The sequence below is a fragment of the Belonocnema kinseyi genome, chromosome 10 (genome assembly GCF_010883055.1).
Source record: "Belonocnema kinseyi isolate 2016_QV_RU_SX_M_011 chromosome 10, B_treatae_v1, whole genome shotgun sequence".
NCBI classification, from domain to species: domain Eukaryota; kingdom Metazoa; phylum Arthropoda; class Insecta; order Hymenoptera; family Cynipidae; genus Belonocnema; species Belonocnema kinseyi.
The window spans coordinates 33,017,325-33,030,771 of NC_046666.1; the positions used below are offsets into that span (position 1 = coordinate 33,017,325).

Below are 13,447 nucleotides of genomic sequence, written 5' to 3' on the forward strand. Positions count from 1 at the left end.
GTTTATTCAGAGCCAAAGGTGTCATTTTTTGTTGTGGCGAACACAAACATTTGCACTAGCACCAATTATTATCTAGTCGGCATATCTATTTTCACGGCACTTTTTTTTTCGTTTATCTCGATGGTTTTTTTTTTTTTTTTACTATTTTTATTTATTTGAACCTCTTTATTTAGTTTCTTTAAAAAAAATTTTTTTTTATTTTAAGGGAAAATCTAGAGTAGCTTAAGGGGAAATCTACAGTAGCTTAATGGAAAATCTAAAATAGTTCCAGGGGTATATGCGGCAGCTTAAGAGAAAATTAAGAGTAGCTTCAGGGAAAAGCTACCTCAGCTCAATGGAAAATTAAGAGTAGCTTAAGGGAAAAGCTACAGCAGCTTAATGGAAAATTAAGAGTAGCTTGAGGGAAAACCTAGATTAGCTTGAGGGAAAAGCTACAGTAGCTAGAATTCTGTGGCTTAATTCCTAGCGGAGCGTAAAAGATTTTTTTTTTCCAGAGAAAATTAAATTTAAAAAATATCACTTAACTATTTATACTAGTTTTTTCGTCGATTTCTTAAAATCTATTTGTGATATCACATAGCGGATTATTTAGGACACGGAAAACCGTAATGTTAATGAATTAAATTTAAAATCTAGACACGAGAAAAAAAATTTGTTGAAGAGTTACTCACCTTTTCTGGAATGATGGGGGTGCGAAATTAAAAGGTAAGTGCGCACACACCCCACAACCATCTTTGGCTCTTGATATTCAGCAATTTGAAAAAGATGTAAATTTTTTGCAAAAGTATCGAATTGAAAAAAAAATTGCTCCTCAAAGGATTCTGAACATTTTAATTTCGAAAATTATTCTTGAAATTGCTAAATATCTTACATTTACATTTATGTGTACGCAGCAATATTAGGCATGTACACGGCATTCGTTTTAATGTTTCTCTTTCAATTTTTTATATTTCTTGTTTTTTCTTGTTTTTTTTTTTTCTCCAAACTTGAAAAGTTTCATTGAATCGAACGCCAATTTAGAAATTACGTGTATAAATGGACAGAGGGTTGTTTGAAAAGAATTGCATTTAAAGCGCTATTGTTACTTTTTGTATTTGAAGCATTTTCCTTGAAAGGAATATTGAAAAATGATATATTTATATATCACTCTCTCTCTCTCTCTCTCTCTCTGTCCACGAAACAGAAAGATGTATAAATGTTTCAATATTATTCCCACGCTTACGTAAAGGCACTATGGCCGCACTTTCGCAAAAAAAAAATGAATATATTGGTCGAAATAATCACTGTGACGAATCGATAAAACCGTAACTTCCACAAATATACTCTCTCTCGTTTTTGAGAATTCTGAGCTCCTAGGGGTCAGAGAATCACACCCCTATATTTTGATAGTGATTGCGATTTTAGTCGAATTTTTTACTATTTTTTCTCGCAAGTAGTGCTTTGATTTTTATTTATTTATTTATTCTCACCCCCCACGGTAAAATAGAACTCGTCGCTGTCGTTGTTGCGCTAAGATTAAGTTTTTAAGTTCGGGGTTTACTCGACATTTTTTTTTATCCGGGGCTCAAAAGACTGGATTTGTGACGTAAAAAAATGGTACGATATGGATTTTGAAACTCGAAAAGTGTGTTGTCTGATTTGAACGAAAAGAAGATTTCAAGAGGAATATTCAGGATTAGCCAGGGAGAATTACAAGTCACATCTGATGGATGCATTGCCAAGAAGAAAGAGACTTCAAAAATTTTTATTGAAAGGCGAGTATTTTCTTCTGTTTTATTTTTATTTTTAATATATAATAATGTTTTCTTATTTGGTATATTGAACTAAACTAGAAACTGAAGGCGCTTTTTTTTTGAGCACCAATTTTTCAGTTTCTTAGTTTAAATGATTTTTCATCGTATTTTTACGTCTTCCTCGTTTGTTTTTTTTTAGTATAAGTATCCCAGTTTTTCTAGACCCGATACTTTTTTTTTTCGTAAGTTTTTCGCAAATTTTTTCATGCCTTTTGCATGAAGATTGTTATAGTGTTTTTCATGCATTTTTTTGTATGAAGATTGTGTTTGTTTTTTTCAATCAGCGCCACATTTTTTGGCTGCGATTTTTTTCTTTTTGCTCATTCGTTGCTTTTTCAACGATTTTAATGAGCTCGGGTCGGAAATTTGATCGCGTTTTTATCAGTGTTTAAAAAAAAAATGATATTTAGAGAAGATGTTGCAAGTGCGAGGACGAGCAGTATTCACTCTAAATAATAATTTGAAAATTGTGAATTTGGATGTCAATCTCAGCCTGGGAAGATGTGGCGGACCAATAGAAGAAATGGCGCTGGATACAATTTTGAAGGTGAGATATTTTATTATATTTATTACTAATTTTTAAATATTTCTTTGATTTCCTATCTTCCGAAGGTGAACGTCAATTTTTAGGGTAAAGAGTTTTTTTATATATACATATATTATATTAAGTTAACTATATATTATATAGTTTAATGAAAAATTGCGTACAAGGTAAAGTATTTTGATAAGTGACTGAATTTTTGATCATTGGTCATAGAAGTCTCTCTCTCGCTCTAAGCTCGACACCTAGGTGTTTAGTACTCGAATCAGTGTTTTCTAGTCAAAATCGCAATGCCCAAGCACCTTGCACGACCACTATGCAGAAAAAAAAAACACACACAAGCAACGTTCAATATTGTACAGGGTGTCTACCCTACCTGGAAAACCTGGAAATGTCTGGGAATTTTTGTTTTTCAAGTCAGGGAATTTTTTCGCGAGCGTGCTTTAATTTTTATTTATTTATTTTTTTAAATTGCATTATACATTATAAAATTCAATAATAATGATTCTTCATTTGTAAAAGTAGCATTATATTACTGCATTTAACTATTTTCTTTAAGGGAATTGTTTTTCGCGAGCGTCTCTATTTTATTTTTTTTTATTTTTCAATGTTATTATAAAATTCAATAATAATGATTCTTCATTTGTAGAGGTGGATTTATATTAGTGAATTTAAGTCTTTTTTGTTTGAAGAATTATTATTTTTTACATTATTTTTTTAAATAATAAATGTAACGATTCTATTTTTGGTTAAATATTGATAGGTTTTAGATGAAAATTTAAGTATGTCGTTGAAACGGCATGTATTTTGCTGGAAATTTAGCAGTTAACAATATTTTTTTTTCACTTGGCAAAAAAAAAAATATTTTTTTTTATTTAAAAATGTAACACATGTTCAAAAGTCGTCTTCTTTCGATGAATTTCACTGTTTTTAATTATTAAAATGAAAGTATTTTCAGGTTGAAATACAAATCAACTACTATATTTTTCATTCAGATTTCATTTTTTTTTTGTAATCAAAATTTTGTTACTTGGTTTTAAAATTTACTACTTTTGTTAAAAATTAACTTTTTGTGTTAAATTCGCGATTTTTATTGAAAATGCTTTTTTTTATTTGAGCTGTGTTTTGTTGGAAATTTGTTTCTTCCTTGGGTAAAAAATTTTTTTTCTGAAAATTTAAACATTATTACAGTTGAAAATTACTTTTTTAAATCGTATGCTTAACTATTTTTATTTTGCTGTAAACTATCTTTTTTAATTGAAAATTCGTCTTTTTTTCGTTAAAAATAAATATGTTTTAATTTAAAATTTATTTATTGTGTTGATTCCGTTTTGATATAAAGTTCATCTTTTGTTTTGAAAATTTAAATTTGGGTTTAAAAATAGATTAAAAAAAAATTAGTGAAAAATTCATTTCTTTGCTCGAAAATTTATCTTTTTAGTTGGAAATTTATTAATCAGGTAGAAAATTTTGGTAAAAATATTTAAATTTCCTTTTTTTTTTTTTGGTTTAAAAATTAGTGTTCTTTGGTTAAATTGAACAGTTTTTGGTATAAAAATTAGAATATTTCTGTATCTTCATAAAAATTTGTTTTTTGTTGTAAAATGTTAATATATATTTTTTGTTTGAAACTTTATTTTTTAATTAAAAATTGAACAGTTAGCTTGGAATTTTTATTTGTTGAAAAATTAATTTTTTTAAATTAATATTTTCGGGTAAAAATATACTATTTTGTGAAAAAAATTAGCCTTTGGATTTGAAAATTCAGCTAATTTGGTAGAAATTTTAACTTTCATGTATAAAATTTGTTCTTTTAATTGAAAATTAATTTTTCTAAATTAATATTTAACTATTGAATTTTTGGTTGGAATTTTGTATTTTTAGTTCAAAATTCAACTGTTTCGTTGAAAATTTATCATTTTAGTTAACAAATTTATATTTTTAAATTGAAAATCGAAAAATTTAATTGTAAGTGGTAAAGATTTATAATTTTAATTGAAAATTCATCACTGGTTAAAAATTAGTTTTTCTAATTTGTGGAAAATTAAATATTTTAACTCAAAATTTAACTATACGAGTTGGAAGATTCATAATTTTTGTTAAAACTTCATCAGTTTTGCTAAAAATTAATTTTTTTTAAGCTGAAAATTTGTCTACGCCATTTTTGTTCGGAAAATTATATTTTTTAATTTAAAAGTAAACATTTAATCTGAAAATTGGTATTTTTTAGTTGAAAATGACACTATTTTGTTAAAACAAGCTTTTTTTGATAGAAAATTAATTTTCTTGCTTGAAAATTACTTTTCTTGTATTTGAAAAAAATTTCATTAAAGGATTTTAATTAAATATTCATAATTTTATTTGTAAATTGATCTTTTTTTTTAATTATCTTTTTGTTATAAAACTTATCTATTACAGTTGACTTCTCATTATGTTAATTGAAAATCCATCACTGTTTTTATTTCGTGAAAAATTAATTATTTTAACTGAAAATTAATAAGTTTTGTTTTAAAAAAAATTTTTAACTGAAAATTTATCTACACCACTTTTATGTTTTTCAAAATTATTTTTAAAAATTAAAAATCCAACTATTTAGTTGAAAGTTGGTCTTTTAGTTGAAAGTTCATCTATTTTGTTAAAAAATTGTCTATTTTGATAGAAAATTAATTTCCTTTTTTTTTTTAGATCTTTTTTTTCATAATTTTATTTCTAAATTGATATTTTGTTAAAAATGTATAGGTTTGGTTTAAAATTGATCCATTACAGTTGAAGGTTCATCATTTGAATTGAAAATTCACCACTGATTAAAAATTAGTTTTTCTATTTTGTGGAAAATCACTTATTTTAACTGAAAATTTAACTTCCCCTTTTTCTTGAATACTGATATTTTTTGTTCAAAATTCAATTATTTTATTGAAAATTAATATTTTTGATTGGAAATTGAGCTATGGCGTACGACAAATGCAAGAAATGAATTGTTATGTTTTCAGTATTATTGAATTATTTAATTAATCGATAGTGCATTCGTGAATTAAATCTTTAGAAACGGGGAAAAATACACATTATTTATAATAAATTCGCGAAACTGTATATATTTCGAATTGATTTAAATAATGCGAAATATTTGAATGACTCCCTATCATGAAAAATGATATTCGAGGGAAAGAACTTCTGATACCTGGAAAAACAACCTGGAATTATCGGGACATTTTTTTCCAGGATTTGAGTAGACACTCTGTTATAAATCTATATCACCGCCTGCTGCTCGTGTTATACGTCTGCAAAAAAATGTTAAAAACAGCAATTAGGGTGGCCCCATGTCAGAGAAAAAAATGTTTGTCGGGAAAATAAAGTAGCTGTCAGGGAAAAAAGAAATTGATTTGTTTTAATATTGTTTTTGAAGGGCTTTCTAATATCAATATATTAATTTTTTTATTTTTATTTATTGATAGTTTCACTATTTTTCTTGACAAATTATTGAAACCTTATTTCCTTTTGTAATAGTTTCCTCTTCAGGAAGTTCATCTAAATGTTTACAAAAATGGGAAAATTCAATCATGTAGCCACCCTAGTAATAAAAATGAAGGTGTCTCGACTCTTTATTATGTGTGTGTTCACTGAAAAAATAATAATTTAGCTGTCCTATCTAACCGGTTAGCTAAATTTCGTCTTGCAAAAAAAAAAATATATAGCTGTCTCACCTAGATTTGTAGCTGTTTTAGCTAAATTTACGATCTAGAAATAGTTTAAATAAATTAGCTAGATTATTGCTAGATGGCAAATTGAGCTAAAAACAGCTAGAAATCTAGGTTGGTGGCACTGCTACATTTTTTTTAATGACGAAATTCAGCTGAACAATTAGCTGGGACAGCCAAACCATTTTTTTTCCGTGTTGGGTCTTTCGCCGCAATGTCCTTGGGTTTTGTCAATTTCAGAGATGGCGGCACATTTGGCGGGTTATCGGGAATGCTGCGACAGATACTCTCTCCCTCGCCGGAGTCAGGAGAGTACGGACTGGGTGGCTTTTGCACATATCTCCAGCCGTCAGTCTTCACGAGTCATTCATCGACGATGTTGTCCTCGACTCTGCAGATGGCTCCTCCTCCGCCCCTGACTCATCTCTCTGTCATGTATCCGGAACAGCCCGTTCTCCACGAGCACGTACAGATTCTCACAGAGTCGTACTCGTGTCCAAACTGCGGTCTCGAGTTTCGCAGCTTTCTCAAGCTGAACTATCACATTCGTACGAGTCATGCTCTGCGCGACGAGGACATTGACGATAATCGCGACAGCGGGAATCAGCAGTCTAGGTACACTTGTCAGGTTTGTCCGCGAACATTTCTCGCTCAGAGTCATCTGCGAATGCACGAGATGACGCACACCGCCTCACCGATAACGTCTTCGTTGGCGTCGAATGCTAGCGCCTCATCGACCTCCTCGTACGTTCAAGCTCAAGCGCAAGCTCAAGCTGTAAGAGCAACAAGTAACGAAAAGACGTTTGCCTGCAATCAGTGCCAGGCGACTTTTCGTTATCGTACTCTTCTCGAGCGACACCGGAAGATGCATGAATCCGGACCGGATAAACCGTACTCGTGTCCCCGATGTTTGATGCGTTTTGAGACTAGAAATCTTTACAATCATCATGCGAAAACGCACAAACCCAGTCCTGATGCCGGGGGTGGCGGCGGCGGTGGTGGCGGCAGAGCAGTTGGTACGATTGCGCCAACTGCGATTGTTCAAGCTGCTCCCCTCAATACTGTGGCTGGGATTGGTCGAAATAGTAATGATAATTCGGGAAATTTGAATAATACTGCGTCGTATCCGTGCGACGCATGTGCGAAGGAGTTTGCAACACCTGAATTGCTCAATACGCACAAGGCGGTTCATAGGTTGAGACCTTTGATTTGTGATGTGTGTGGTAAGGGATTTACTCATCGTAAGTATTATGTGGTGCATCAGCGTATTCATACGGGCGAGAGACCGTATCTTTGCGCGATGTGTGGTAAGTCGTTTACACAGGCGTCAACGCTCACGGTTCATCGGCGATATCACACGGGTGAGCGGCCCTATACCTGCACATTGTGCGGAAAGGGATTTGTGACGCGTACTATTATGCTCAATCACATGAAGAAGCACTGAGGAGACAGGCAGGTTAGTATTTAATTTTTCAGTTTTTGAGGGCATGTATCAGGGGGCGCAGTACGTGAGTACTTGATTTGAGTGTATTACTGCGCAATATTGTGCATTGCAATTAAAAAGTATTTGGATGGCCCTGACTTGTTTGCGTTGAGTGGCAGGTTAGTATTTTATTATTTTTTTGTTTTTTGAGGACCTGTATCAGGGGCGCAGTGCGCGAGTACTAGATTTGAGCGTATTACTGCGCAATATTGTGCATTGCAATTGAAAAACATTTGGATAGTCCTGACTTGTTTGCTTTGGGAGCTAGATTAGTATTTGATTTTTTGGGTTTTAAGGGCCTGTATCGGGCGCAGTGCGCGAGTACGTGATTTGAGTGTATTGCTGCGCAATATTGTGCATTAAAATTGAGAAGGGTTTAGAGGGCATCGATTTTTTTACGTTTCTAGGTATCTCTTTGTAATCTGACAAGGCAGCTCTTTTTTTTCTCTGATTTTCTTTTACTTTTGGGAGAAACACATTTAAGTGGAAAATTCAAAGATTTGGCCGCTCCACCGGAAAACCGGGAATTTTATGAGAATTCTTATTTCGAAAATATTTATCTTTAAACAAAATTTCATTTTAAATTTTAATATTAGCGATTTCAAAATTAAAGGGATTTCAAAGACTTCGAAATATTTTAGGGTATTTGAAAAGATTCCAAGGCATTTTAAAGACATTTACAATTATTCTAAGGGCTTTAATCATTTAAACAAAAATTAATATTTAATTTTCACGAACTTTTCGCAAAAGTGAGGGATTTCGTAGGGTTGCAAGGATTTGAAGTGATTTTCAAATATTTTTTCTTACATTTGGAATTCGCTCAGAATTCCTATTAATTTATCATGAATTCCTTTTTATTCTTGGGCATTCAATGGATTTTTAACCAGTTTTTGCTTAATCTTAAGTTCTTAGGCATTTCGACACATTTTTTTCAAATTCTCTTTCATTTTCCTAATCTCATTTAAAACTACTCAATTTAAAGAATTTTTCAAATTTTTGAACGGTTTTCAATTCCCTTGATTGCTTTTTAGATTTAGCTTGATTTTTTTCTGCGAATTTCATCAATTTCTTCTAATTTCTCTTAAATCCCTCTAAATTAACTCAAATTTTACTCAAATAAATGTAATTTTTTCGGTTTTTAAAATTATATCAATTCATTTAAATTCTTTTTTTGGTTACAAATTAGAAGGGTTTTGATGATTTGAAAATATTTTTAATTAGTGTTAAAAGTTCACGCTGAATTCTGATTAATTAAGCCTAAATTTGATTAGTTCACTTGAATTCTTTTAAATTTACTCAATTCTTCGACATTTCTTTCAATTCTTTTGAATTGACTCGAATTTTTCTAAGGTCATTTCAAATTTTCTGGATTGAACATTTTAAAGAATTTCAAAATGCAGTTTGAAAGACTTAAGCCATGAAAAAATTAGAAACGCTTGAAATCAAAGAGTTTAGTTAAAAAAAAAAACTTTTTGTTTGATTAACTGTAAATAAAAATTAATAATGATTTTTAAAGTTGAACTGTTCTTGAAGATTTAAAAAGTGAATAAATTATTTTACGAGACGATTCGAAATTTTTGAATTTCCAGTTTCTGACATTAAAAATTATGTAAACTATTTCAAATGGAAATTCTTCTTAGTTAAAGAAATGTGAACGCCAGATTGAAAGTTTATAAACTATTTTTAATCATAAAATAACTTCAAAATAATAGATTCATAATAATTCAAAACTTTTATGAAATTCGACACATTATTTGAGTATAATATATTAAATTTTTAAGCTATTCAATTTGAAATTTTTTAATTAAGAAAAATAAGAATTACTTAATATTTCGAAATATCTCACTGTTTATTTAAAATCAGTAATTATAGTTAAATATTTAAAAATAAATTTTGAACGTTACAATTTTAATTGTTTTATTTAATGAAAGAAAAATAATTTGTAAGTCGAATTGTTGAATTTCGATGTATAAATAACAATTAAACACTTCATATTCTTAGAAAGAATTCAAGTAAATTGAAGAAATATTTCGAAGTTTTCAAAAAATTTGATTTAAAATTTGAAATGATCTGAAAATAATTTGAACAAAGTGTCAACGTGCACCGACAAAATCCGGCAATTGGTAACCGGTAATCGGTGTGAATAGCCCATGGCCTGATTAAAAAAAAATATATATATATATATATATATTTTGGCAGAATTCGTAAACAAAAATTTAGAAGCTTTTTAAGAATTTTGAAAGGTTAAAGCAGAATAAAAACATTGATTTTTTATTTTGAAAAGTTAATTTCAGATGAAAATGCAAAAAGATTTTACAAAATTATCAAAATTAAATGTAGTAGATCTTAAGGAATTTTTTTTTAATTTGACAGAATTATAAAAAAAAAATTGAGGAAATGTAGGAATTATTTTAAAGGATGCTTAGAAGTTCTGAAAATGTTCAAAAATAATTAAAAATTTTAAGAAGAAAAATGTAAAGCAACATGCAGATGTTTCAAGATTTTCGAATAAAATTTGGAAGCATTTTAAGGATTTTTAAACTGTTCAAAACTAAAATAATTTTACTTTTAATTTCAAAAGTGTTCAGTTTATAACAAAAATTTAATCGGACAATTTTTGTATCTGGCATAAAATTTTTTTGAGTGATGTAACTTTGAAAATGTTTAAATTCATCGAAAGAAAGTTTTTTTAAAAGAAATAATCTTTTTTGTTGAAAATTCAACTGTTTTTGGCTGCAGTTTGATATTTTTTGTCTTCAACATTCTGGCCATTTAATAAAAAATTCTTCTCTTTTGCTTTAAAGTACAACTATTTGGTTCTAAATGCAACTGTTTTATAAAACAAAAAATTAGCTTGAAAACTCAACTTTTCTGATAAAAAAAAAACGTTTCTTTTGGTAGAAAATTCATATTTTTTATTTAAGTTTATTAATTAAATTTGAATGTTTTAAAAAAATATACTTTTTAATGTGAGCACTTAACTTTTTTTTAATCATCTTTGTTCGTAAAAAATTAATTTTTTTATTGAAAATTCCGCTGCAGAAAATTAATCTTTTTTTGTTTTAATTTCAACTATTGTTGAAAATGTAGATTTATTAGTCTAAAATCATCTTTTTGTTCAAAATTTCAACTTTTGGATTGAAAATTTACCTTTCTTTGCCGAAAAATAACTTACCGTTTTTCTTCGAAGTTTCGACCATTTCATTTAAAATTCCTCTATTTGGTTAAAAATGCAACTTCTCGTAGAATTTAATGAATAAAGTAATCTAATTCTTATTAAAGATCTAATAATGATTATAAACTAAATAAAATAATAAGTACTATTTAAATTTAAATAATTATTAAAATTTATTAACAGAAATAAATAATTAATTATTAAAAAGTTAACATTTTTTAAATTGTATTAAAAAGAAAAAATTAATTCAAGATACATGATTTAATATATTAATATGTTGTTGAAAATTTGTCTCTTGCTTAAAATTGCAACTATATTTATTTCTGAATGTAATTGGTTGCAAATTAATTTTTTTAAACAAAAATTTATTAATCCAATTAAATATTAAAAAAAAATTTTTCTTTATAGATTGAAAACTAAACTTTTTTGTTAACAAATCGTTTCTTTTGGCAGAAAATTCATCTTTCTTTTGGCTGAAAATCCAATTATTTTGTTGAAAATTGACCTCTCTATCTAAAAATAACTTCCGTTTTTTTCTTCGAAATTTCAAACATTTCATTAAAAAATTTAACTACATAATTTGAAAAACAAATTTTTTTCTTTTTTTGTTTTTTTGCCTAAAAGTGCAACTCTTTGATTCTAACTGAAGCTGTTTTCTTGAAAATTAAATTATTAAATTTTTATTTTTAGGAACAAATTTTATAATTTTCTGGAAAATTCACCTTTCTTGGATGAAATTGCAACTATTTGGTAGAATGTTTAGCTGTCTTGGTTGAAAATTGATATTTTTAGGATTAAAAGTCAAATTTTATAGAAAAACTTTAACATGAAATCTTGATTCTTTTTAACAAAATTTTTTGGTGGTAACTTAATCTTGTTTGTTTAAAAAGACAGATCTTTTGTTGAAGCTTTATTTTTCTGGGCTAAAAATTAACTTTTTTGGTTGATAATTTAATGTTCCAGTTGCAAATTTAGCTTTTTTTAGTTTTTTTTTAATTCTGTTAGTTAGAAATTTACTTATTCATTTTTCATTAAAAAGCGCCCTTTCTTCATTTGAGGCGATACATTTTCCCGCGAACTTTAAATAATATAATCATTATGTGGGTTATTTTTTAAATTAATTTAGCTACTTGCATTATTAAAATTTGAAATTGAAAACTAAAAATGTCATCAGGAAGATAATTTTTGCTTTGATTGTTAATAAAAATAGAAGATACGATTTTTTAAATCCTAATGCAAAATGCTTATTAATTATTTTCCTGATTATCTTTATAATTTTTTTACGTAATTTTTCCAGTGAAAAAATCTATTTTGGTCAAAAATCTACATTTTTACCTAAAAATTATTGAAAAAATTTTTTCAATTATCTGGAAGTCGTGGACTAATAGAATAATTTTGTTTACAACTTTCTTGATAAACGAAATTTTATGTAATTTTCTGCAAATTTATAGTCTTGATCAATTAAACTAGATAAATAAAATGCATTAAAAAAAATCTTGTTTTTGTTTTAAAAAAGGGCAATTTTTTAATTTAAATAAAACTTGAATTTTAATCAAAATGATATAGTTTGTAATAATTGTTTAATTAATCAATGAAAACTAACCGGATTTAGAATGAATGGATTGCAAATTTTCTTCAGATACACATTTGTATTTTAAAATGTACTCAGTTTAGCAAACAAAATGTTTAATAATTATTGGTAACGATTTTTGACATTGTTCTGAAAAATTTGCCACTATTTTCAGAGAAAGGCTGACTTTACAGTTAGTTTAAATAATTTAATTAAATAAAAAATTAAATCCATTAAACCTAACGTCAAAATTGACTAATAGTTCATTTTGAAGTTTTTTGCAGCCATTTTTGTGCTGGAGCGTCATGTGGTTGATCATTGGTTAATTTCTTGTTTGGTTTCTGAATTTAGAAATTTAAATATTCCCCAACTATACCATGCATTCTAAATGGATTTTTTTTATTTGAAGTATTTCAGATTAGAAATTTAAAATAAAAAATAATTTCTTACCATAGATGCTTCAAATTGCACCTTCAAAACGGTGAAAATGGAATAATTAGAATCTTTCAAATTTAGTGCCATACAAATTTAAGTTTTTTGAAAAAATTAAATTTTTTCGCGTACCTGATAAACATTCTGAACCTCAAAAAAACAAACAAAAATTAATTAGTAACATTCAAAGCTTAATATTTCGGACTGGATTGCTGAAAATTCAAAGATGCCAAAAAAAATGGATTTTAAGTGAAATAAATCTTTTTCAAATTAATAATTATGAGTCTTAAAAATCAAAAATCATTATAAACCTTTAAAACTAAACAATTCGGACAGGAGTGCTGAAAATTGAAAGATTCCAAACTTTAGTTAAGATTAAATGGATTTTAAATTAAGAGCGGGAAATTAAATCTTTTAACGTTAAGGGCATGTGACACAACTAAATTCCTATATTACCGACCTCACTTTTTCAGTTCACTGAATGTTTTTTTGAACCTTAGAACTTTTTTTGTAAATAAAATATCGAGCTGAAACTTTGGAAAATGTATAAGTGTACAATAAAGTACGCTTAGATACTGCATTTTGGTAGGAACTTCACTGAAAATCATTTGATCTTTTTTCTGAACCTCAGCATTTTTTTAACGTTCCAACTTTTCTTCTACATAAAATATCGGTCTCAAACTTTGAGACATGCAAGAGCCGAAAGAAAACTACGTTTAAGTACAAAGCTTAATAATAAAAGATGTAAAAAAATATAT

At 28.0% G+C, this 13,447-nt stretch overlaps 2 protein-coding genes across 2 annotated transcripts in view; both read left to right on the forward strand.

Moving 5' to 3' along the window:
- The window catches only part of LOC117181069, a 187,425-nt gene that overhangs the window by 12,444 nt on the left and 161,534 nt on the right, over nt 1-13,447 (forward strand). The gene's annotated exons all lie outside the window — the stretch shown is intronic.
- LOC117181434 (zinc finger protein 2 homolog) lies at nt 6,301-7,473 on the forward strand. Its single transcript, XM_033374086.1, has 2 exons — nt 6,301-7,055; nt 7,116-7,473. The coding sequence occupies exons 1-2, from the start codon at nt 6,301-6,303 to the stop codon at nt 7,471-7,473; spliced, it is 1,113 nt and encodes a 370-aa protein (XP_033229977.1).